The following is a 26,322-nucleotide window of genomic DNA, read 5'->3' on the forward strand; positions in this document are numbered from 1 at the left end:
CACGGATCCTATACTTACCATGTGTTCGTACTTGCAAACTAGCAAAAAACTGTTCTTGGCGTGGTTTTGAAATTTCTCCTAATATTATACTTATGTATGAAACAAGCGTTGTAATCGAGGTAAAAGAAACAAATAATTATTAAATGTTTATTGTATGCCTAAGTAATAAGTGGATTAACATTCAGAAGAAAAATAATAAAAGAAAATGACCCACCAACCAGACCAGAAACCTCAGTTCCGTTTGGGGGTAACAATTTTTTATTATTTTAATGACATAAAAAAGTAAGATATAACATTAACAAATACTTGTAGATATCAAAGTCACAAAATTGTTTGAAAACATTTCGACTTGATATTAAGTCATATAACTCATATTAGACAATTTACATTTAAAATGCTAAGTTAAAATAATTATGAAGTCATCATACTGGTTGGATGAAACAATATATCGTAGATAAAAAAACAACCTTTGCAATTAGGATTTCAATTAAAATTAAATAATGTAATAGAAACATGAAATAATAACGAAAACAACCAAATATCAGTTGTTAAGCTCAACAGAATAGTGTCTGTTCATTTGGGAACTTAACCGTTACCGATATGATTGCGATACTTTTATACGTCTAATTTTTTTTCTATCACTCCTAGCAAATAAATGTTTCGATTTTAAGTAGTAATAAAAACTCATAATAATAATAGTAAAACAAAATAGTTTTTAAAATCATAACGTAAACGACCAAATTAAACTTATGCATATTAATAGACACTTTTAAATGTACTAGTCCAGGTGAAAGTTGTCTAAATTATTTTGTTCAGACCAAGCCGGGTATTTAGAGCCGTCCATTTCTTTGGCGTGAGAGTTGCTAGGCAATAAGGTATGACTAGTTCCGCCTACGGCCGCCCCACAATCGGGACATTTCCCGACCACCATAGCTCCACCGCAATCACCAATACAATAGAAATGCCCATTCGGACATTTAAACCAATGCCCGGCTTTCAAACCGATCGCTTTGACAATCATTTTCCGTTCTTGTTCAAACATGATCACGACATTAGATTTGATCACATCTTTCAACGACTTTAAGGCGGCTATGCCTTTGTCCTTGTTATATGTTTCAATGCTGAATATTATCTTTTCAGTATCTTCAATAGCTTTTAAAATATCCGGTTGATTTTTTAGCGTATAGACATTCTTTACCAACTGCTCATATTGAATTGTAGCGTGTAAACGATTAATCTCACAATTTATATCTTGCTGTTGCTGATAATTAATTTTTTTTACATTCCTTATTAGGTACCGGTAGATGTCGTTAATTTGACTCGTGAATTCCGCGATAAAATGTTTTTCTACACTTTTATACATTTTTATTTTTTCTAATAGAATCTCCAATATGTTACTGTACATTAAACTCATCTCAATTTGCATTAGCGAAAGTCGCTTGTTTCTTTTAACATACTTCTGTAACTCTATATAGGCTTGTTCATGGTAAACTGTAAAGAAGCAAAAATTATTAATAGACACAGATATCATTATGATCTCTTAAATTATCATTTATTCTATATTATTAATTTTAATTAATTTATTATTTAGTCTGTAGGTACTCAAAATGAATTTTATATAACAATATAAACACACCAGATTTGTAAATATTTGGAGAAATTAATTTGTTTTTTTTATACTCCACATTTATATGTTGTAATTTATGATTTAGTTCTTCCATCTTCACGATAATATCTTGTTTACTTCCGTAAACTTTTTCTTTAACGGGATTTATATCGAATTTAAATATATTGTTTATGATATCCTTATAGCGGTAGCTCTTCAAAATAGGCTTTCGACATTTTGGGCATGACTTTATTCCTATTGCGTTCATTTTACTAGACATCCACGTGTCCATTTCTTCTACTTCAATGATGTGGTGGCAGTCCTCCAACAAGACGAGCCTGAAAACATATAAATTTAGCATCCAGAAGATTCATTTTTCTATTTGTTATTACGAACAATAAAATCAATCATTCAAATTCGGTAATTCGGAGTCTGTAATTTTTTATCTGTCACGCTCTTCAATGGTCATGGACTTTCTATAGTTACACTTTTGCAAATTTCGATCAATTTGTCATTTGCGGCTTTGAATTTACTGCAGGTACCTACTTCAATTTTCATATAAACACAATTTCGAAAGATTAGTATTATATCTTACTTTGCATCATCTTCGTAATCATCACCCAGAAAATCTTTGGGAAAGTCGTCTGGTTTGCAAATCTTGCAGACGTTTGGACAAGGGTGGCCACACAGACCTCGGCAAGGGTGTTCACACTTTTGCTTTTTGGGACACGGCTCTGAGCAAGCAGCAATAGAACAAGGCTGTCCGCATAGCTTGTTACACTGCCCATGGGGGCACCGGCGTGCGCATTTTTCCTGCGTTATGATATAATTATATAGTAGGCATAAAGCTAGTTAATAAATCTAAAAGTCAGTATGGTAAGACAACCAGCGCCTATCTTCTAATAATTGTTACGAGTTGACGTCGGATTATTAGATGAGTTTTTTTTAGGTTCACTTAACATCCCCATAGAGAATCTGACGCGCTCGAGTTCTATAGCCTATCTATAGTGGGGGGAGAGCCCATCGTTGTAATGGTATACATTATACATCATTTTCTTCTTCTTTTTATATAACCTTCGCAATTCAATAAGTCTCTATGACGCTCGAGTAAAGGACCAGATAGATTTTTTAAAAATGTAAAAAAAATCAGTGCTATGGATATACTCGAGCGCGTCAGATATTACATATTTTTTCAAATCTCAGATGGAGTAGCCGTGTATGTATTTATTAAAAGCTTGAAACAAGGTTTTAATTTAAAGGATCTCTTCGAGATATGAGCTTTTTGTTTATTTAAATATAATCACACAGTCAAAGCTTAATCCGAAACGGTTTGACAAGTGTTATGATTTTTTTATGGAATCGGAAATCGTTATTAAGTTTATATTCATACGACGTTGAACCCTCCCCCACTGAAGACTCAATATATAAATATTTCATACTAAATAATAATTTGTCAACTTTACCTTACACGATACACATGGTCTACCACACTGGTTCTTACACTTCGAATGTGGACAGCTTACTTCGCAAGGCTTGTTGCAAGGCGGACATACCTCGTTGCAGGGTTCAATGCACCTATTGAAAATATAATAATATCAGTCAGCTCCAACGAGACAGCCATACAGAAGCCGAACATATAGCATGTTGGTATTTTATATATGGTAGATAACTTACAACTAATTCAAAACAAGGCTTTTCAGCTTAAGTTTTGACATTAAAAAATACGTTTATTTTGGAACATAAGATCATCAAGGAATCACTTATTCCACGTCTTTAATTTGAACCTATAGGCATCCCTACTCATCGGCAAAGAAGACAGAGGGTGTAGCCCGAGTGGAAAACCCGGCGTAAAAACTCGCGGTACTCATCAAACAATACTTTTTTAAAACAAATATAGCAAATAATTAGAAGTAGCCTGCTCAGCCCTTGTTCCAGGCCCTTTTTTACAACTAGATAATTGTTAACTTTATATTAAGCCTTTTTACACAGCTTTTCTTTAATACATTTCTTAAATTTATTAAAAGGCAGAGATAAAAGAGCCTCTTGGATTTTATTAAAGAAGAGTAACCCTTTTCCCAAAAAATAATTTAGTAATTATAAACTTTCGTCTAGTACGGGGAAATTGTAGCCTGCGTTTGTTTAGTATTAACATTGTGCGTATGTTCTATTCTAGTAAACTTATCAGTATTTTTGTATACATAGATAGTATTTTCATAAATATATTGCGAGGGAAAGGTAAATATATTAATTTCCTTGTATTTATCTCTCAGAGATTCCCGACATTTTAAATTACAGCCCCATCACCCAGAAAATGCCAAAATTCTTACTTAACGATGTAGTCTGTTTTGCTTTGACAAGTAATAAAAATTTAGCGCCACAAGTGTCTCAAGACGTAACCGTATTTCAACACGAATTTTATGAGAATGACATAAGATCACGAATTATCACGTGACTATTTTCATACAAATTAGTCACGTGATGTGTCACGCCCTTTGAAAAGTGATTGTCTCATTCCCAAGGCCAGTTTAGTTACCAAAGAGTTTTAAATAAGTTTAAATTAGTATTACCGATGTCCACAGATGATATCCTTGTTACATTTGGCGGCGCAGGGCGCGTGCAGACGAAATTGATAACATTCAGAACACGAGCCTTCACAACGATGGTCGCAACTCAATACAGCTGAACAAGGGAACTTACAATAACGGAGAAGCTTTTTCTTGAATTTAGGATCATTCGGATCATCTGTAATGTAATATTGGAAAACTAAATAAATATATAATCTGTAAATAATATAAATATTAAAAACTTATTTGTTATAGGTCGCTGCAAAGAGTATTACAAAATATAGCACGAAATTACCACGTCAAGATTATAGTACACATAACTATTTAATGTTATTAGTCTATTGGAATATTGCCATATTATCGCCATCAATTTGACAGCCTTAAAACGTCAGTTTATGTAAATATAGAATAAATATGTGGGAAAATAAATAAATAAATAATATTCGTTAAGGAAGATTAAAGTTAAACTGATGTATAATTTTTTAAATTATATTTTGCAGACACGGTACGACACGTTAAGATCTCATTTTTCTCAACAAATCTTTTCTCAATCTCTTAACTGTTTACGCTGTTAAACTAACTCGAAGACAAAATGTAACAAATACGTCTCGATATTAAAATAGGATTATTGAAGCCTTTTGGAATTTAATTTCATTTTAAATGCAGACATCGTAGATATGTAAAAAATATATGCGATTTTTTAATGTTATTTTATAGCATGTATTTAACGTATCTAGGTTACTTACTCTTTGCCATTTTACATGGTATGATTATTTTATGGCCACATAAGCCTGTAGTTGATTGGTTACTAAATTCCTCACATTCACGTACATCGCATGGCTGATTACATTGCTTGAGGCATTCATGGCCACATTCTAGCAAGCGCTTGCATTTTTGGGTACAGTGATCTTCTGTAGGTACTATCGAACACTGAACTCGTACTACATGATTACAACCTGGTATAACTTTGTCCACCTGAATGGAAAATAAGAATAAAATAATAAAAACAAAATTTCAGCAACCGAGACTGTATTTTCTGAGTGTTATTATTTTGGCTTAAATGAATTCATATTATACATTTTTAATATAATAAGTGATCTAGTTTATTTTTTTATGATGGATATAATAGGTAGATGCCGAGCCTTGGACACCCATTTTACTCGTTGACGGCTTTAATGAGAGGAGCACGTCATTTTTATTGTAGTTCTATCTCACAGGAATGACCACTGGAAATCGATTCCACTCGCCACTTGTAAATACGATTTTTTCATAGATTGATAAAAATAAGTACATTTTTTTACATCAAAACCATGCCTTTAAATATTTATCTCAAACAAAATTAATTTTAGCTATGTTCTATGTGCTAAAACCGCACCTTTTTTGGACTCGGTAGAATATGAAAACGCACTCACCTCTTGGTCACAGTCCCCGCATTGTTCGTTACACAACTTCTTGCAGAAGTGATTGCATTTTAGTTTGCGTGCGCATTTCTTTTTACATTGTATAGTATTAATATCGACGTTACATGGAACTTTCTCCGAGTGCCTACATGTTGTTCTTCTCTTCGTCACCTTAATAACGAGTGGAAAAATAATTACACTTACAGGAAATTGTGAACGAAACACAAAATCTATCCTAAATCTGCAATTTATCCCCCCCCCCTCTTGTCAGGAAAACTCAAAAATTCTTGAGAGAGCTGTTCTATCTTTAAATAGTACATTAACGTATTATTTTTTTGAAAACCTCGAAAAGAAATGAATGTTTTGTGTGTTGTTTTTATGTGTGGGTAATGAGTAAACCCCCTCCCCCCTATAGTGCTTACGTAATACTTATATGGCCTCTACTAAGAAACGTCGTGTCCATTTTCCAATTGCAAATAGCAATCAAATTACCGCCCCCTATTGGGAAACACTGGCTACGATCCGAAAAGTCGACTGTGTATGTCTCGCACGGAAGACTGATCACGTACTTGCTTATGAGGAAAAAGAAAAGATCATGAAACAGTTACAGAAATCTCAGGTGCAAACGTATAAGACTGTAGCGCCATTGGTATATTGTTTTTAATTAGTCCATACTAAATTAATCTCACCTCTACTTTGCACTCATCACACTCTTCATAGCACATGTTTTGACATTGATGCGCAACAGATTCGCTTTCGATCTCTGATGTGAGGGTACATCCTTTTTTCTTATTTGCGCAAGGCTTTTCACACTTGGTCTAAAATAACACAAAATTACAAAATAAAAGAAGATAAAAAAGAAATCAAAAATAATTGTTTTTTATATAATTTCTTGACCTACTAAGTCTTATTGCGTTCAATATATTGTAATAGATCGCTTTTAGAACATGAAATTCATATCATATATATATATATATAGGACAATGGTCACTGCTTAGCTTATGAAGGTAGCATAGCATAACAAAACGGTTTCTCACTTCGTCGTAAGTATACCACGACTTATATTTCGGTTCCACATTTGACATTAGCTACTGTCATTTTGTAAAATAATGATACCACACATAATAGTGTAGTGATGTACAAAAAAATTGATGAACAATCGCGATTTATGTTTATTAATATTGGTGTGCCAATTAAAGACGAAATTATTGATTTTTCTTTAAATAAATACATAATTACTCATAATAATTATTTATTTATAAGTAATCGCTGCTTTATTTTATAAAAAAAATAATATTTTTGTTTTTTTTTTATTATAGTATAGTTTATAGTTTTTTGTGAACTTTGAGTGAATTTATTTTCTTTGGATTTCCATCAAAATGGATCCTATACATAGTTTCTAACAAAGTAGTATTTGTTTAGTTTACTATAACGTTAGTTAGTTAATTGTATTGGATACTTTGTTTGTTTGTTCCTTTTTGTAAATCTTTTTAGTTATAACATATCATGTATTCCATCTGTGGCTATGTTCTCGGTGTATTTGTTTGATATTATGTGTTTTGTGTTAGCTGTAGGAGTACAAAAAATAAAAATAAATAAATAAATAAACCAGAGGAATCGATTCGGAAATATTCTATATCCGTATCGAATTATTTCGCAACGTCACTATTTAGTACTTTTCATAACGTCGCAACACTGAAATTGTCAAATCTGGAATCGAATTAAAAGTATTAGTATAGTGCTCACTACGGCTGAATTAAAATGCGGCATAAGGTTGGTGAAATCACTAAATCTTCAAGACATTCAAAATTTAAAAATGACGTCACAATTTGCGTTTTAGTTTTTTGCTAACAAATAATTTTATTTATGAGGCTGTTCGGCAATATAACTTCATATAATAATACTAGCAGACTCGGCCAAGCGTTGCTGTGGCTAAGATTTTTGTTATATTACATAGTAGTAAACTCATCAAGGGAAACGGTAGGAGAATTTATGTGAAACGTTGGTACCAACACGGACCTAAACTAAACTACCTTTAACTCAGCGCCACCTGTTAGAATTGTATCAAATAATAAACAAATAATTTGAAATAAAATAAAATTGCGACTATAATTAAAGATCTAAACTATCCTATCTCTCAAGTTGGATCGAACTGCACATGGTGTGGGAATTTTATTATAATCGGTTAAGTAGTTTAGGAGTCCATCGCGGACAAACATAGTGACAGGAGATTTATATATATTAAGAAGATAATTAAACGTACCTGTTCGTGATCCGGGTCGCTTTTGACGTGGCACCATTTCTCACATACATGTCCGCAATTCATTCGCGCCTTACACGGGACTGAACATTTTACGAAGGCCAAATCTACATAACATGCTTTTTGTGCCTGAAATAATAATTATTTTCATTTATATAATTAAAATAATTTGATAGGTCAGTTTTTTTACAAGCGTCATGGGTGACTTCCTGTAGAATTTGTGCATAAAAATTAATCGCAAATGTTGCTAAGCGCATAACTAAAAGACGGCTGAACTAAATCGAGTGATTTTTTTTTATATAAGGTTTTGAAAGAGAACAATGCACGAAAATCCCTCAAAATCAACGGACAGCTATTAATTTTGGCGTATCATAAACGGTCAATCCATAATAAATCTACATTTTTCATAAGTCTCTAAACTGGTTTTAGGCCAATATTTGATGATATTTAAGCTTCCGTCTAAGCATTTCTGCTTTTTTATATACTATAATCATTCCACAAAAACTTTAAAATATATTTATAAGGTGGTTATGAACTAGAAGAAAAAAAACAAATGAAGTGTCTTGACGACACAGTTCGTTGAAATACATTTACAGAATCGCCCTATAGGTTACGTATGTCAGAACCATAGTTAAAATAATTACCTCATGACCACAATCGGATAAGATGACAGAAATTGTAGTAAGACATTTGGCGTCTTTTGGTTCGGTAGAACACCAAATATCCATATTATGAGTACATGGCAGATTCTTGTTAACGAAAACCTTGCATGGTGCGCATTCGATAGCACAAGGCAGAGGACAAACGTGTTGATTCTCGCAAAATCTGGAAATTTCAACCGTGTTTATTCGTTTGTCTAAACTATTTTATTAATGACCAAGGCAAGTACCTTTTATAAAGGGTCAAATTGTTTGGTCCTACCATTCATGTTTACTTTAAATCACTATCGCCCAAACCCAATAGACTATCTCAATCCATTTCTGACCGTCTGATATAGACATCTTTATCCAAATATTGATAAAAGTTTGCCATTTGCCAATAACCAATCAACGGATTGTAATAGCCATCTGTCGATAAATGCTATGGATAGATTAGATATGTGGATAGACCTTTGTATGAAAATGACCGTTCAACTATGCCAATATCCTGTCTTAAGATTTAACTTAAACCAGCTGTTAAAATAATTAAAAAGCTATTTGATATGTTTTAAAGACATGTATATTTTAATATTATTTGTAGGGTTTTATTTTCTTTATTTGGTTTATATTGATTTAGAAATATGAGTGTAAAGAGCGAAGCGATTGCATTCTATCCGTCGCCAAAAATGGATTGTCTTCATAGGGTTTGCTTATTGGGATGCAGATAAGATATCCATCGACTGTTACGGTCTGATTTCAAATTCTTTTCAATCTGAGATTGTGGATTAATTATTGGGTTCGGGCGTTAGTGATTAGTTTCAATGGAACAAAAAAATCACTTTTTTTTTTAATTTTGTGTAATGTAACGAAATATGTAAACAAACCGTACATTTTCTACTTTTCTATTGGTTATATATAATAGATGTGACATTCTGCATAAAAATGGATTTTTAAGTAATCGTTGTTTTTTACCATGAAAAATCTATTATTAAAATCGTTAACCTATAATGAGTTAACGATGTCTCAGTTAATGATTTGACAAAATATATTTAATCTAAAGACATACGAAAATACTAGCGGATCCGACAGACGTTGTCCTGTCTATACGTCTTTAATTTGACAGTGCGATGGTAGCGCCGTCTGTCGGATCCAATGTAAAACATTCCAAAATCAACAACTACTAATTAATTAAAAAAAACATTGTCCAGCGGACAAAGTTGTGAATCTAAACCATTCTCGAATCTCCACGAACACACACAAAAAATTTCATCAAAATTGGTCCAGTCGTTTAGGAGGAGTTCAGTCACATACACACGCACACAAGAAATATATATATTAAGATATTTTTTACCTTTCACATTTCTCAATACATTTTATCGTCTCGTGATTCCTGTCGTAGCCATGACACACCAGTGGGCACCCGTGGCCGCATGATAAATTTATATCGCATTTTAACATACATCCACCCTCTGGTACCTGATCAAAGTCGCTGTCTGTCGTGATCTATAAAGAACATAAATAATAATAATAATAATTTATTTATTTTTCTCCCTTTAACATTAACAATAATAATTCATAATATAGTGACAGTATTGGGAGACTGGTTTCCAAACTAGGTAAGAACCTGTAATATGGATAACCAGGCTTCCGTTCCATAGCAAGTCATATACATAACAAAAAGGAAGTTTGTAAGGGATTGTGTATGTGAGTGTGTGTGTATTTGTGTGTGATAGTGGGGAAGGGTACGCATGCGTGTGTTAGTGAGTGTTAAAGGGTGTTTGACATGACAAGAACATATTATGTGAAAATTATTATTTTATTACTTCTAGTAGAATTTCAGTTTGATCATAGCTCAAAGTACTTAAAAATTTATGAATTGTTTGCTTTACACATTTTAAGAAGCCTGCTTATGCGATTTATAAATATTAAAGGAACGAACATACATTTGTTATGTTCTCCGGGTGGAAGAAACATTGAAGCTGCAAACTTGGACCCACAGAATCCTCTTGCTCCAGAGTTCCAGAAATTTTCATCCATAGTTCAGACTGAGATTTGAGCATATTTATATTTCCAAATATGTAGAACCCTGGATCATAGAATATATATCAATAATTAATTAGTTTGTGAGCGGTGTAAGACCGTTTTAGAGGGCGACTTTCAAACCTGACATTTTTTTTAAGCTGGTATACCAAGTTATATTAAGAAAAGTGTTTCGGTCTACCAACCTTCTTTAGCTCTCGATAAGGCGACACAAACTCTGTTAGGAGTAGCCAAAAAACCAATCTTGTTATCAAGGTTATTTCTCACTAGTGATAATATAATTATCTTCGATTCCTCCCCTTGGTAGTTATCAACAACTGTAACTTTTACGTCATTCAAATGGACGTAGTTCTTCTTCTCCTAGAATGAATAAGTCTTACATTCATCAGATTTAATTAGAATAGAAAACAAGGCGAGCCATAGACAATTTTATGTAACTACGAATTCAGAATTCGCGGTATTTTTTAATGCCTTGAGACCGAATAAATAATAAAATAACAAATTACGTTATGTCAATATGGCAATATTGTCATACAACTGGCCAGTTTTATTATTTTATATTTTTATGTTTTGCCACACTATGCAATATTGCAGTAATGTCCCGGCCATATAGGTAAACATGTTTTATGAAAAAAAAACTTGGACCATTAAATCTCTCCGATTGGGCCTTGATCCTAAAACCATAAGAATTTCATGATGACAGCAAAAATAAAATAGGACGGAAGCAGTTGGAGGAGGCCTTCTCCGGGAAAGGTATCGCGTTTTAGAGAAATAAAATTGTACATTATATTATTTATATAATGTAATATGTATTTATATAATTTAAATAATATGTGGATATTATTAATTGCTAGCGGCCCGGCCGGGAGGCTTAGCACGGGTGGTCATTTTTTTTTAAACATTTTTTGTAGATATTGATATGTTCTTTAATATTTTGGAACAATTTCTTTCTATCATCAATAATTTCGCAGCGAACCGATTAAATACATTTTACAGGCATTTTTTACATCTTGGGTAACATTATTGTACTTTCAGTACTCTTATGTTTCTTGCAATTAAAATCGCCTATATTATATTATATCACTGATAATGTAGCGTTGAAAAGGTGAATGAATTTTCAAATAGGTCCAGTATTTTTGAGCCATTTCTTTACAAACATACTGACATACAAATCTTTCCTCTTTATAATAATAGTATACAGGCATACATTACCCGCTTCATGTAAAACATTTGTGCCGTATAGCAACATAGCAACGTTATGTCTTGCGGTTCATATCCTTGCATCATTAAGTAGTTTGCTAGTCTTAGTGCTACATCTGCTTCTTTGCTGTTAAATTTACTTGTGCTGTCTTTTCCCGTCTGAAATGTATATAAAAATCGTTCATATTTATAGTATATACAAACTCAGATGTCTGCATCTGTTCCGTGACCAATATTCTGTGCCTGACACGCAACTTTTTTGGGTCTAAATGGCGGATTCCTCATGATGTTTTCCTTCACCTTACGACCGGTGACCGAGGGTTATACTTCCCCTCGGTAACTAAGGGAGCGTTCAAGTTTTGACCCACCCCCATGTTACGCGCCGTATCGTTTTTCTGTACCCAATAGTAAAACGTATAGTTACCACCCAGTGAATGATCCCAAAAACCCACGTATCGTAACGTTTTATCTCAAATCCCCCGCCCCCAAAATTCGTTACGTAATACTTGAACGCTCCCTTAGTTCCCGAGGGGAAATAAAGACAATTTTCATCAAAGTTCATAATAAGTGGTAAACACATTTATAAACTTGAATTAAATATATTTAAAAAAACAACATATTTCTTCAACTTATTGAATCTAAGGCAAGGCGGTTGCCTTACTATGTTTTTATTCACCGTTCGAGCGAATGTTAAATGCGCACACAGAAAGAAAGTCCATTGGTGCACAACCGGGGATCGAACCTACGACATCAGGGATGAGAGTCGCACGCTCGAGCCACTTGGCCAACACTGCTCAATATTATCTTGGTTACATTGCATAAAAAACATTAAATGTTAAGGAAAATACCTCTTCCAGATGGTCATGAGTGTAAAAGAACAGGTTCTTTTTCATTCCTCGGATATTAGGGAAATTTTCAACAGACGGATGGTTTTGTAGGTCAGGGTAGATGTGAGGCGATATCAGGGCAGAAAATTCTGGCCGCATACGATGTTGTACCGCCAGCCGGCGGCTGTGTATTTTGTTGTTGATCATACGTTCAAACAACGACACTTCAATGTTGTAATGCCTAGCTAACTCCATATGGGCTGCAGAAGGCCTTAACTGCTGTTGATCACCTGAACAACGTAAAATGATATAAAGACAACCAAGCGAATAAATACTTTGGCTACTTTTATTGTTAAATCAAATTATGAAGCGGAATGGTCCTATTAGGTAGTATATTATCTGCAATTTGACGTGACAACGTCTTATAATTCGATGGTGCCCTGCACGCACGTAAAAACATGACGCATGCGTCGTTACCTTGCTATTGACGTATGCGGCGTTACCTCGCTCTGAGGCGTTCCATTTAAGGCTTAAAGTGCAAGCGAGAGCGCGGAACGAGCGACAAAGAGGCCCAACCGGCCTCCGCGTTAGACAACATTCGTTCGTTAATAAATTGACATAATTGTATTTATGCGTACAAAATTGATCAAATCAATTGTAATTTCCATTAACCTCCTTCTCTATATCCATACAAAATATCTATTAAACAAATAAAATTAAAATCTTCTATTGAAAATTCTAAACGTTCAATGGTATTTGTAACATAGATTTTTTTCTATTGGATATAATTGGCCTGGGCTATTTGGCTTATTTTATATTTATTATTAAAATATGTCATATGAAATATCCAGTCAATTAGACTCACCAATTAGAATAACATGTTGACAATTCTTATGAAGCGTTGTAATTATGTGTTGTTCCAATACTTCAGCAGCTTCTTCAATAATAACTAAACACACAAAATATTATATATTTATTAATAAAAATGAATCGTAAAATATTTATTTATTAAGTTTACGACATCATACATAGTAGTAAATCTACGGATTATTTTACAAAAATTTCCATCTAAAATGTAAACATAAGTTTTACAAAAAAATTTGAGTGCCTATTCCTTGAATTCTGAGGCGGGTTTGTGTAAATGAAAATTGAAAAAAAAAATGCACGGAAAACCATATGATTTTCTTTTGCGAACTAGCGAACTGTAGAATCGAGTACATTTGGGGGTCTTCCCTCAGAGTTACGACCTCAAACTATTCAAAATTCGAGCGTACTCCTCCCTCAAAGGCAACGGATCTACTAAAAATGGGTGTCTATCTTATATAAAAAAAAAGAAAACATACATCATATTGAGGCGAAACAAAATTCGCGGGGGCAGCTAGTTGTACAGATTTTTGCAATCAAATCCATTTACCTAATTATCAAATTTTATAAATACAGCATACCAATTGGTGGTGCCAATTCCTTGATCATTTTTTGTAACCTCGCAGCGCCAGTGGTAGTCATACCTACAACCTTCTTATCTTTGATGGTATCTATGTCCAAAATCATTCTAGCTTCGTCATATTCTTCTTTAGCTGCTAATGCGTTATCCTGTTAAACAAAAATACTGTTAAACGTCTTGAAGTGTTTTACAAATAAATGTGTGATAAATCTTGAGACCCTGAAGAACCATTGTTATTGTTACCCTCGCGCTTTCGATATATTTAGTTATATTTAATTCTACAAGGAACCAACAACAGAGCTGGTGCGCCTTGTCAAACGGTAGAAAAAGCTAGGGCCTGTAAATATAGGGGGTCTAGCCTCCGAATTCGAGTCCCATTCGGTGTCGAAACCCTTGGTCCGTGGTCTTTTACTCAATGATCAGATTGAAAACAATCTGTGATTGTGGATTGTCAGACTGTGACAGTCGATCAATTTCCTATCTGCAATCCAATAAGAAAACCCTACGAAGACAATCCATTTTTGGCCACGGATAGATTGCATTCTCTTCCCATTATACACTCATATTTATAATCAATATAAACCAAATAAAACCGTACAAGTAACATTAAAATATACATGTCTATGTTTAAAATATGTCAAATAGCTTTTTAATTATTTAAAAAACTGGTGTAAGTTAAAATCTTATGATAGGATATTGGCACAGTTGAACTGTCATTTTCATACAGAGGTCTATCCACATACACCGATCCTACCTACCATGAATAGCTTGTATCGACAGATGACTATTACAATATTTGGATTATGATGTCTATCTCAGATGGTCAAAAATGGATTCAGATAGGTTATTGGGTTTGGGCGTAAGTGCGGAAACTGAGTCTAAACCATACTATGAAGATGTTTACGTGCAAGTGATACAAAATGAGATGTGAAGCAATTCATGCAGGGTATACACTATTTTATCCAGTAATGTATCAACTTTGTTTGTATGTGGTATTTTAGGATACAGAGGTTAAAGGAGGGACCTTTCTATCACATTATATTTACTTAGAGGCAAAATAAACAATGTGGAAATTTTGGAGACTGGGGTTTCGTGTGCCGAGTAACTACACTCGGTGTGGTAAGCGATCGCAAATGCCGGGCGAATCTCGAGCGCGTACAAAATTACTCAGAGAAGAACCATTAATGCGTGTCTTGCGAACCCTAATATCATTGCATGTAAGACGGATATATTTAGTTGCACACTGGCTGAATTCACAAGAATCGCTTTTTTTATAATTAGTTTCTTTTTTTTTATAGAACCGGGGGCAAACGGGCAGGAGGCTCACCTGATGTTAAGTGATACCGCCGCCCATGGACACTCTCAATGCCAGAGGGCTCGCGAGTGCGTTGCCGACCTTTTAAGAATTGGTACGCTCTTTTCTTGAAGGACCCTAAGTTATTTTAGTTATAAAATGGTTAAGGTTTTAAGTTTTTAGTATAGTTTTCTATTGTTTAGTAGGTATTAAGTTACTGTAAAAATAGAAAATAAATAAATATTGAGCTGGCATTTTTTCTAAAGATTGCTTTACCTGTAAAGTCGAAACATTTTCTACTAATTTAATTTTTAAATCTGCAACCCATTGAAAATATAATTTCCAACGATTATAAGTTGGCATTTTTGTTGGATTACCGCAAGGCACCTCAGTATCCGCATTTTCATCTTCATCCCAACGAGATTTCATTGCCTAAAAATATTATCACTATTAATATAATAGTAATAAGTCAATACGTAGAAATATTATAACTAAGATCTGAATACAGTCCATACAAGTCGTTTTATATAGTTAAAGTATAAGTTAATTATTATAATATCGGAAAACTTACTTTAAATACTTCTATCACTGTCAATACTTGACATATTTTCCGGTAATCGTCGTTACGAGTTATCATTTGAATGACGTGTTCGTATTCATGTTTTAGAGAAAACACACAAATGTTGCTGACACACGCATCTTCTATCACGAATTCATCCAAATCATCATTGTGTGCGGTTCGGCGATCATCACCAGTATTAGAATCGAAGGCATTGACTTCATTTTGCAAGAATTGAATATCAGGCATTGGCATATTGTAATCAATTATTATATTTTCAATTAACCAATCCATTAGACAGTAGGTTGTACGTGTACCTTGCGAGTACCTTTTGCGAATTTGGTCACATACAGCTTTGCTCTCTTCAACCAAACTCAAAGTATAAATAGTGGTGATACCACTATCCAATGATAAAATATTATTTTGCAACTGCTTTAAGTGTAGAATTGTTATTTTTAATTTATCCTTTTTTTCGTAATAGAGTGAAGTATAACGTGAGTATATATTATCCCGTCGAACGTTATTAAGATTGTGTGGTTTCATTATCTCTAAACGCGATTGACCACCAATTCGCACTAAAGAATCCGTTATATTTAAAATCGCTTCCAAAAATTGATCAAGGGCGTGATTTGTGTAGCACACTATGAGTAAAAGACAGCCGATATGATCTAAATTCTGCAACAAGTACTCTGCTACTTTTACTCCCATGTAGGTTTTGCCCGTGCCTGGTGGACCTTGGATTACTGCAAATTCGTGAGTTATCGCCAATTTAAACGCTTCGTATTGGCTGTTGTTAAGGCCGGTTTCTTCAGCAGTTGGTAAAATGTTATCAATGTTTTTACTCTCAAAGAATTGCGGAGGCTTTGACGATGCCTGAAACAAAAAAATAATGACTTTTGTAAGTGATAAAGCACAGGATGAAATGTGTACGCTATCAATACACAACGCAACATTTACGTTTTTGCCCTATTAGATCTAGGTAGCTCATTCTCCTCATCAATTCTAGAACCAACTGAATTCAACAACAAGGACGCAACTCCTATGAGTCAAATAATGATAACGACACTTATGCAACAAAATGTTAGTTAAGTTATATATATAATTCTAGTTAATAATTAGAAGTGTTTGTTATTAGCACACTTGAAGCCAAAATGAGCCCTTTAGTTTTTCCCACAACCATATTGTAATATAACATTCTAGTTTCCGATAATGTCCAATAGGTTGACTACAATTATATTCTTCATAGATATCATAAGTAACACTTCGATTTAAGAACTCTTCAATAAATCAAGTCTGTTTTTCTTAAACCAGCCTCAAAAGTCTACTACCCCTAATGTAATTAGGTATAATTTCATTTAAACGATTAAATTTAATTGACACCCAGTTTTTTAAGCGGAAAACGCGCAAACTTGTGTCTTCTTGGGGTTAAATTGAACTAGGTTTAGCCTGCCCCAGTCAGAGACTCGACTTCACGTAGTAGAGTTTCAACTTTAGACATAAGTTTGTTCAGATACTCATCGACAACTTCCCGAGAAATACCTGCTTGGCCAGTGTAAAGGGTATCCCCAGTGCTGTCATCCGAATAGCAATGAATGTTGCTAAGTTGCAACATGTCATTGATATGCAGAAGAAACAGGGTCGGGGATAGAACACAGCATTGTGGGACCCCAGCGTTCACGAGTTTAAGGTCGGAACATGCTCCGTCGATGACGACCTTGATGCTCCGATCGGCCAGAAAGCTGGAGATCCAATCGTATAATTTCTCGGGAAGCCGAGAGCCTGGAAGCTTCGAGAGCAGTGCTCTGTGCCACACCCGATCGAAGGCTTTCGATATGTCCAAACTAACCGCTAGCGCCTATGTGTAAGGTATACAAGAAGGTCACTAGCCGAACGACCACGACGAAAGCCGTACTGACAATGGCTAATCAGCTGGTGATCCTCTAGATACCTCAACAGCTGGACAGTTTCAAACGAAGTTTTATTTAACATATATTTAACACGCCTACAAAACTATACGCCACCGAACTATACTCGAGCTTAAGGGTGCGTCCACATCTGGCGAATATGCCGCGCATGTGCAGTTCGCGAGCAGTATGCGAGCAGTAGGGGATCGCGTCTTCCTTCCGCCCACGCCAGTAAACGGAACTGTAAGCGCGAGAACTGAGTAGCGCTAAAGAGGTGAACCAAACAATTGCCGTGACTGCACGCGCCAGATGTGGACGCACTCTAACAATAATTATAATTTTCGGAATTTCATGCAGGTTTTAATAATGTTCCAATAAGGCGCTGCGTCTACTGCGTTAACGACGTCGGATTACACAATAAATAAAAGCCGTACCTCAACATCCACAATGTATTTCTTCATCGGCAAGTGTTCAGGAAATGATTGATCTTGCAAAACTTTTAGTACGTGATAGTAAGGCTCAAAGTAAACATCACTTTCAATCATTAAAAAATTGTCATCTTTATTAATATCAAGCCTTTTTCTCTCGGTTATTAAACTTACTGGAATCTGAAATTAATTTATTATCGATATAATAATCAAACCGTGTTCGGGTTAATATATAATTCTTTTGTTTATAGGATAGGAGGCAAACGAAATGGGACTTTATATAAAGTAATAACATCGCCCATGGACCTGCAACGCCGAGGTGTGGCGGGTGTGCAGTCGACGTTTCAGGGAATGGTACGCTGTTTCGGAAATACCAGTACTAAGGGGCCGTTTTAGTATAACTTAAGCTGATTTAATGCAATTTATACCCCCCCCCCCACTAGTCAGCAATAGTAAGGAGAGCTCTCCAAAATAAATCCAACATTTACGTATTATTTTTTTGTAGGAATCCTCTAAAACATTTCAATTTCAAACACAGACCATGTGTGTAATATGCGTAAAAAGTAAATAATTACTGATGACGTAATCATCAAATATGAAAATCAAAGACGGACGGAACGGATTGTTTTTTGTTACGGCTTAGTTTTGATGATAAGATCGAATACTATTACTAAAACAGTGACATATTTTAATTAAATTGCGTCAAAAAATCAATATTATTCATACATCAGAAAGTCAGAAAAAATTACATCATCCCCCACACATGTTACACAGTTAAGTAGTATTGCAAAATAAATACAGAATAAGAAATGTACTTTCATATGTTAACAAATGTTTGAATATTTATAATATCGTCATCACAGAAGATACTCACTTTTCCTCTTGAAAAATATTTTGGCTCGCGGTCTGCTACGGTACCTACAATGAAGCTCTTGCAATTGTCTTTGCTTAGCAGTATCAGCGCACCGAACAGGAATCGTTTATTGTATTCCCATTTAATATTCTTGAATATCCTTTTTGTGTGTCTGTCAACCTCAATAATGTTGCCAAAATTAACGTCAGAGACGTAAGGTTCAGCAAAATGCACGTTTCGAAATATCCTACAATAAAATAGGAAGATTAAATTTACGGAAAAGAACCAACCGCCGTACGGATCAGAAAACGCGAAATAAAAAAAAGAGAAAAACTTATATCTAATTACGCTAGTTAAATAAACAAAATTAGTCAGGTTTATCTGACGCTGAACTAGGTGTGAACCTGTATTTCAGCATACAGCGCCTAACCCCTTAAATATATCAGACAAAAACTCCAGCATCAAGTTCATGACTCATTGGCGAAACTTATATGTTGTAATTTACAATCAATTTAACAAGTAATTCTATTATGGTGTGAAGTGTTCTCCCTGTGAGTAAGGTGAGAGGAGAGGGTGTATGTGTGTGTGTGTGTGGGAGAGTGTGTAAATACTTTATTACTCAAAAGAAAACTATTAATATATTATACCTATACATAAATAATATAATAAATAAATGCCTTTCAATTTTTATACATTAATCATGTCGCATTTTTTTTTTGAGCCTAGGCCTCTAAGTATACGCTGCTATAACATGATCCCTAGTGAAATATTGGAACTGCCTTTCAACAGATTCAAAACGCATATTAAAAAAACCTTATTGTGTAAAGGTTAATGACTACCTAGAAGATAAAAACAAAAAAGTCAAGAGTTAGAAGATAAATAAATAAAAAATAAAAATAAATACGTTTATTTTCCAACATAAGATCATCAAGGTATCACATATTCGACGTCATTAAATTTGAACCTGTAGGCATCCCTACTCATCGGCAAATAAGACAGAGGGTGTAGGCCGAGAGAAAAAGCCGGCGTAAAAACTCTCGGTACTCAAGTCATAAAACAAATGAAATTACCCCTAAGAAGGGTGATACACCAAGTACGGCGCGACAATATTTTGTACTAGCTTACAACGCTAAAAAGCGCATCTGACAAGATTTCAAACCTCTGGGTACGGGCTCCCCAATCTTCACAAGATTCAAGAGACATTTGCAGAACAGACCCTTCGATGGCGTTGTTTGACATACAAATTACTGAACACTGTCTCAACTAGCCTGAATTAAATTTTTATTGTGTAACTCACTCTAAAGGAGTAGGTTTACACGTTTCCATTTTTATTCACTTCCTTCCTTGTATAACGTATAATTGAGAAAAAAAATATTTGTTGTAAAAATATGGCGAATTTATAGTTTCGATCGTTTTTATGACGCAACAACACCTAGTAAAAAATGCCTTGGAAATAAAATTTACGTGTTTACCTTATATTGTCGTAGTGCCTCCTGTTCGGATCTTTTCGAAATTGCTCTGGAAATATAAAAAAATAATTAAAAAATGTAAATTCTATGTATAAATAAATACTATATTACTTAAAGATGAACAAAAAACCTACTTGTAAATAGTATTAAGCGATTACAACCTTTACTCACACAATTATCGAAATCTGTATTTACTTGATGTAATAATAGACGAATGATTGCGTCCCCAGAGCTTTTTACTACATTGCCTTCATAGAGAATATATTATTAAAAGCTCATTGACATGACTACAGAAGAAATCTATACTACCAATATGAATATATTTTTGTTTGTTAATACTGCACTACTAATTCAAATACTAATTATTACCTAGTCAGGCTATATATATTTAAAACTACAGAAAAATGAAAGACAGAAACGCGTTTCGTTTTCCTTGGTTGGTTGACTCATTTTCCTTACTTAAGACTTTTTTTAATAAATTGTGTTTTTAGGAAATTATATTTAAGTACGAATTACATACTAATAAAATGATGAAATATGAATAATATAGAATATATATGCTGGAATAGCTTTAGTGATGTTGTGTCGTTAAAAATTAAAAAAAAAAATAGTATAATTATTCGCCGATAGATGTCAGGAAGAGCCATTTTCAGTTTGAATTGGGACTACTCAAACGCCACCTTTCTGGTATTTACTATCATATATTCCTCGCCTCTATCGCCCCCGAAACCCCCCGTATACTAAATTTCATGAAAATCGTTGGAGCCGATTCCGAGATTCCAATTATATATATATACAAGAATTGCTCGTTTAAAGATATAAGATTTGGTCCGTTATGCGTTTACGTTTTCCAATTTCAACTATCGTTTAACATTCTCATTTTAAATATGTTGTTACTTACGTATGCCTTCTCGTATTGGCCCAAAGCAATCTTCTCTTAGCAATCGAAACTGTACGTCTAAATAGTGATCTACATCACTATAGGCTCCCATTACTATGTTAGGACGTAAAAATGGCTGTGTTTCTAACAAATCTTCTTCAGTTGGTAACAAAGAGAGTTGTCTAAATGATGTCGGTGGTTCTCCTTCGCAGTTAGGTATTCTGTAGGGATTTTCTAATACCTAGACATACAGATTATTTACATTAATTACAAAAATCGGTAAATACTCAATTATAGTGAATTTGTTCATTTAAAATACTGGTTCCCCAAATTAGTACAATGCAACGATGAATCACCGAATTTATCTAAAAGTGAGTCGTTATACTAGTATTTTTTAAATAAGCAAGCAATGTCCTTACCTCTGTTTCTTTCACTTTCTCATGCTGCGTGATTAAATCTTTCACACGCTGTAGTCTCAACATATACTCTTCAGGTAATTCAAAGCCGTGTCTTTCTTTAAGTAAGTCAATGCAAGCTTTTGAAGAACTTTCTATAAGAACCCTGCATCTGCTCATCGCAGTAGACGGGGATATAGCAGTAATAGTTTCAAGTAAAACAATTAGATTGTTCCAAAATTTAACTTGGTCATTCCAATACAACATATTATCTCTCTTCGTCGCACAAAAAGGCAAATTTGCTAAATATAATACGAGATGTAACTTGATAAAGTTCGAATTACAAATACCGAGGATAAATTCCAATTTCAATTGAGGGAAGTTACAGTCCGAAACTTTATTAGCTATTTCCAAAATTAGAGGAAAAAAATCTAATTTTTCAATTGGATTTTGCAGGACGTCCATGATGGCAATTTTATTTTTATTAAATTCCGTTATAATATCTTTGCTGTCACACTGAGAGACTTTATAGAGAAATTGATATCCAATGAATGCAGGCCGGCTTCTGTTTCTATTTTCACCCGGTTGGCGGGCAAACGTTGTACGAGACGCATTATCTAAAAAAAATATTTACTCATAAAATGTAATCTCAAGATTATGTTTAAAGTTCATCAACAACAATAAAATTAGCTTAATACATTTTCCGGTATTGCTACAAGTGCCAACTCTGGGGATAAATTATGCAATCCTGCAGCCCCGTATAGGGGCGAAGAAAAGTATTTTTTAATGTAAAAGAAATTTCTCAACACTCGGGGTATTGAGAAACATTTCCGACGCGCTACAGAGACGCTCTTTATGCGCTACATTGAATAATCATATCAAATTCAATAAAAAAATATTTCTTCTATGTTGGTTTAGGAACTTTTCATCCCACCTGTTAAACAGTTGCAAAACTATCTTGAATAATATCTGCATTTACTGCAGAGAGGTAATAACAGAGTTACCCGCTAAATAGCATATCCGGTTGTGGCTGAGAAAATTAATCCACAAAATAATATATCCAACATGTTTTGTCCATATACACATATACATACATATATATTAATTAAAGCGTTAAGGCTTTTTAGAGAATTATCAAAAAGGTTAGTCGACATCACAGGAGAACGAAGAGCTGGCAGCTACCTCGCACAAAGAATTAGTCTAGCTATTCAAAGAGGGAACGCTGCCAGTATCTTCGGAACCTTGCCTAAAGGGACTCCTTTTAATAATATTTTTTAATAATTAAATTTTAAGGTTATTTATTAGATATATTTTTATGTATTATGTTATTTGTTTTTCAATTTGTATCTATATTAGTTTCGGCATGTAATGTAATGAATGTCTTCCATTATGATTAAATAATTATTATTGTATTACAATATATATATATACTATATTGTTTCAAATACTAATAAATAAATGGCAGAAATATAACGTGTTAAAAAAACTCACGCGGTCGTTGAACGTTTGGTGGTTGACGTGTATCGCTGTTTTGATTTCTAGGTTTTTGGTTTCTTGGATTGCGAGGATCTGAAATTTTAATAAAAATATAAGTAATATATTGGTATTATATAGCCGCACGGGGTCTCTTGGTAGAATGCTTACGCGACCCCAAGTTACCCCAACAGTGACGTGATTGGTGGGAGGGGTTTAGTGGGTAGGGCTTCAGAGCGCGTCCCGAGCGAAATGCACTGCCCTAAATTAAAAAAAAATGGTATTATCAAGCCGAAATCACCCGGTGAAATGGATCTCAAAAGATAAAAATGTGGGAACATCACAAAAGTCAAAACCACAGGGCTGACCGTATTGTTAAGTATAGAAAAAGGCTTTTACCCAAACGACCCCCATATGGAAATCACTATGATTAATCTAGACTGTGTGCAATAAGTAAACTAAGACCCATTTGATTCGTAAATTTTAACTATTTATAGTATTGAATTAACTTGGCTTTATTGAGAGTTAGCAAACGGAGATAAATATACTCTTGTCAAAATGATCTGTTAATTGTGTGGTCTTGCATGAACACCCTGTAGTGTGACATATTGTTATAAATTTGATAAGACCTTTGAAAAATCTGTACTGTACCTGGCCAGTATCCTTTTTATAGCAAAATATAGCATATTTTTGGTTAAATTTATTATATTAAATACTATACAGGCTATATTATATAGAATAGATTTTAGTTACATACTTGGTCTATATTTCGAATTACGACCTCTGTTGTGGTTATTTTGCGACGGGCCTGCAAATAGATATTATTTTTATAAAATAAAAGGTTGAGATGCGTGTGACTAAACAAAAAATGAAGAACTATATATAAATGTGAAACATAGAAACACAAAGATATATCGTCACACGCAAAGAAAACTTTAAAAGCTAATTTCATAAAATATCATATGAAATTGTTACTCGATACAATTACAATACTGAACAAAAACCAAATAAAGCGGACACATACCTGGTCCTTGACCGCTATCCATTTTCGATGCCTGAAACAACAATGCTATATTTTAATCTTATCAAGTACAGCTTTTTTTAGTTCTCCAACTGACAATTTATAGCAATTGACAACGTGGAAACAGAAAATCTATACTTTGACGATAAATATTCAATATTAATCAGTCAAACAGAAACTAATTAACACGAGCTCCTTCAACTAATTATACAAGGCAATGGCAGGTAGAAGGAGAACTCGCCGCAGACGCACGTCCTCATTGAAAAACTTGAGGCAATGGTTTGATCAAAACACCAAGTCATTGTTTAGAAGCGCGGCATCCAAAATTATACTGGCCATTATGATAGCCAACCTTCGCAAAGAGATGGCACTATAAGAAGAAGAAACATAAACTGACATCTTTAATTGGTTAAAAATTATCAAAATTGCATATCATACAAGTGAACGCGCGATAATGCCTCAAAACTTCTCCTTGCTAAACATAGCCAGGCCTCATGCAAATAGTGTTCAAAAACCTACTACACTGGCCAAGTTAATTATCGGGTAAAAAAGAGAGTAGTAGAAATGCCAATGCATTACAAAGAGTGACTTGAAACGACACAAAATTATTTTGTTAATTGAAATTTTTATTTTTTAAACTAACCTTGACATATACCAACCATCTTTGCCACTGTTTGGTTTGAATTTCGTTCAGATTATTCAGTTAAACAATGTACTACCGAGAAATATTTACAATATACAATTGACGTCTGTTATCTTTATGTAGGTATTAGACGTCCGGTTGTACTTGATATGCATAATACAATGTATGGGATCTGCCTTTATAGTTACAATTTAATGCCGACAGCAGCATCACAGGTATGTGATAACCAAATAAATAACACCGGACGATAAATGAAACAAATGTATTCATAAATCGACCGGTATGCTAATTAAAAATTCTATCATTTTATCTCGTAAATATGGACAATCGCGATTTATCGTTTCGAGGACGTTAAATATATTTTTTTGTCGTAATAAATCAAATCAAATTCGTTTATTCAGTTTAGATGCGTCTTAGGGCATGCTTATGAATGTCAAAAACGTTTACAAAATTCGCAAAAGAGCAAAACTACGCCATCTCAAATAGACAAGTAAATATACAAGCGAAATTGAACGACGCAGTGAAGCATTCAAAATTATTGTGCAGAAAGCCGTACTGACGGAATTAAACAAAATAGTCTGGGGCCCGTATCCAAAGACGTCAATCAAATTAAAGTTTCCCTGGACTACATTTGAAATCAGATTGCTAGTTTGTTCCATAATTAGGCGTCAATCCGTTGAAGCTAGTTTAAAGTGAGATTTGATCAATGATCCATAACAAAATTATTATGTAATAATTTGTTTACGTTAAAATTACTTACAAGTCGATTTAATATAGTTTTTTCAAAGACTTTACTACAAGTAGGTAGTACGGAAATTGGTCTAAAGTTACTGGGGTCGGACATATTACATGCCTTAAATTTACTTTACTATGGAGAAACAAAGTTCGAGGGGGCAGCTAGAGTACATATATAATTTTTACGATACATTTTATTACTTTATAAGTATTTAATAACACTTGTATTACGTTGTCATAAAGGTTGACAAGAGCACTCACTATCACCAGACACCAACAAGTTGTCATCGTCGATCACCAGAGGCGGCAGTTTAATAGAGTATTATTTTAAAAAAAATACAATCTTAACTGAAATCTCATATTACATTTAGAATATATGCAAACTTTACAACTTAATACTGAGCTGAAACTGGCCTGATCTGGCAAAGATTGATGTACCAGTTTATTATAACTCTTTACGCAACAATGCAAAAAAATTACTCACTTCTATGCCTTCCAAATAATTTGAAATCTTATTTTAAGCACAATTTATTAAGTATTACAAATTAAAATATTAAACAACACGCAACCATGAATAGCATTTACGTGAACTAAACACAGCAACTAAGAGTTAAGAGTTATGACACCAATTGGAAATGACGATTGACGAGTGAGGACTGAGGACGATGGTCATTGGTCGATGAGCAAGA

At 33.9% G+C, this 26,322-nt stretch overlaps 1 protein-coding gene across 2 annotated transcripts; it reads right to left on the minus strand.

Moving 5' to 3' along the window:
* Positions 1–133: 133 nt before the first annotated feature.
* Positions 134–26,275, minus strand: LOC111001908 (NFX1-type zinc finger-containing protein 1). Of its 2 annotated transcripts, none has more exons than XM_022271975.2 (28): positions 26,118–26,275; positions 24,259–24,289; positions 23,992–24,042; positions 23,253–23,330; positions 21,786–22,378; positions 21,388–21,607; positions 20,490–20,535; positions 19,039–19,264; positions 18,171–18,344; positions 15,845–16,705; positions 15,550–15,705; positions 13,981–14,128; positions 13,401–13,484; positions 12,557–12,825; positions 11,721–11,867; positions 10,694–10,868; positions 10,412–10,554; positions 9,820–9,971; positions 8,475–8,655; positions 7,834–7,959; positions 6,260–6,388; positions 5,583–5,741; positions 4,917–5,145; positions 4,174–4,348; positions 3,070–3,181; positions 2,202–2,419; positions 1,637–1,944; positions 134–1,491 (listed from the first exon to the last, which is right to left on the minus strand). In XM_022271975.2, exons 2-28 carry the CDS (start codon positions 24,278–24,280, stop codon positions 779–781), a joined length of 5,895 nt encoding a protein of 1,964 aa, XP_022127667.2. In that variant the 5' UTR covers positions 24,281–24,289; positions 26,118–26,275; the 3' UTR covers positions 134–778. The 2 variants fall into 2 exon arrangements, with proteins under 2 accessions (XP_022127667.2, XP_022127669.2); XM_022271977.2 differs by lacking the exon at positions 26,118–26,275 and adding an exon at positions 24,899–24,945.
* Positions 26,276–26,322: the final 47 nt, after the last annotated feature.

Source organism: Pieris rapae, chromosome 14, assembly GCF_905147795.1.
Source record: "Pieris rapae chromosome 14, ilPieRapa1.1, whole genome shotgun sequence".
Taxonomy (NCBI): Eukaryota; Metazoa; Arthropoda; class Insecta; order Lepidoptera; family Pieridae; genus Pieris; species Pieris rapae.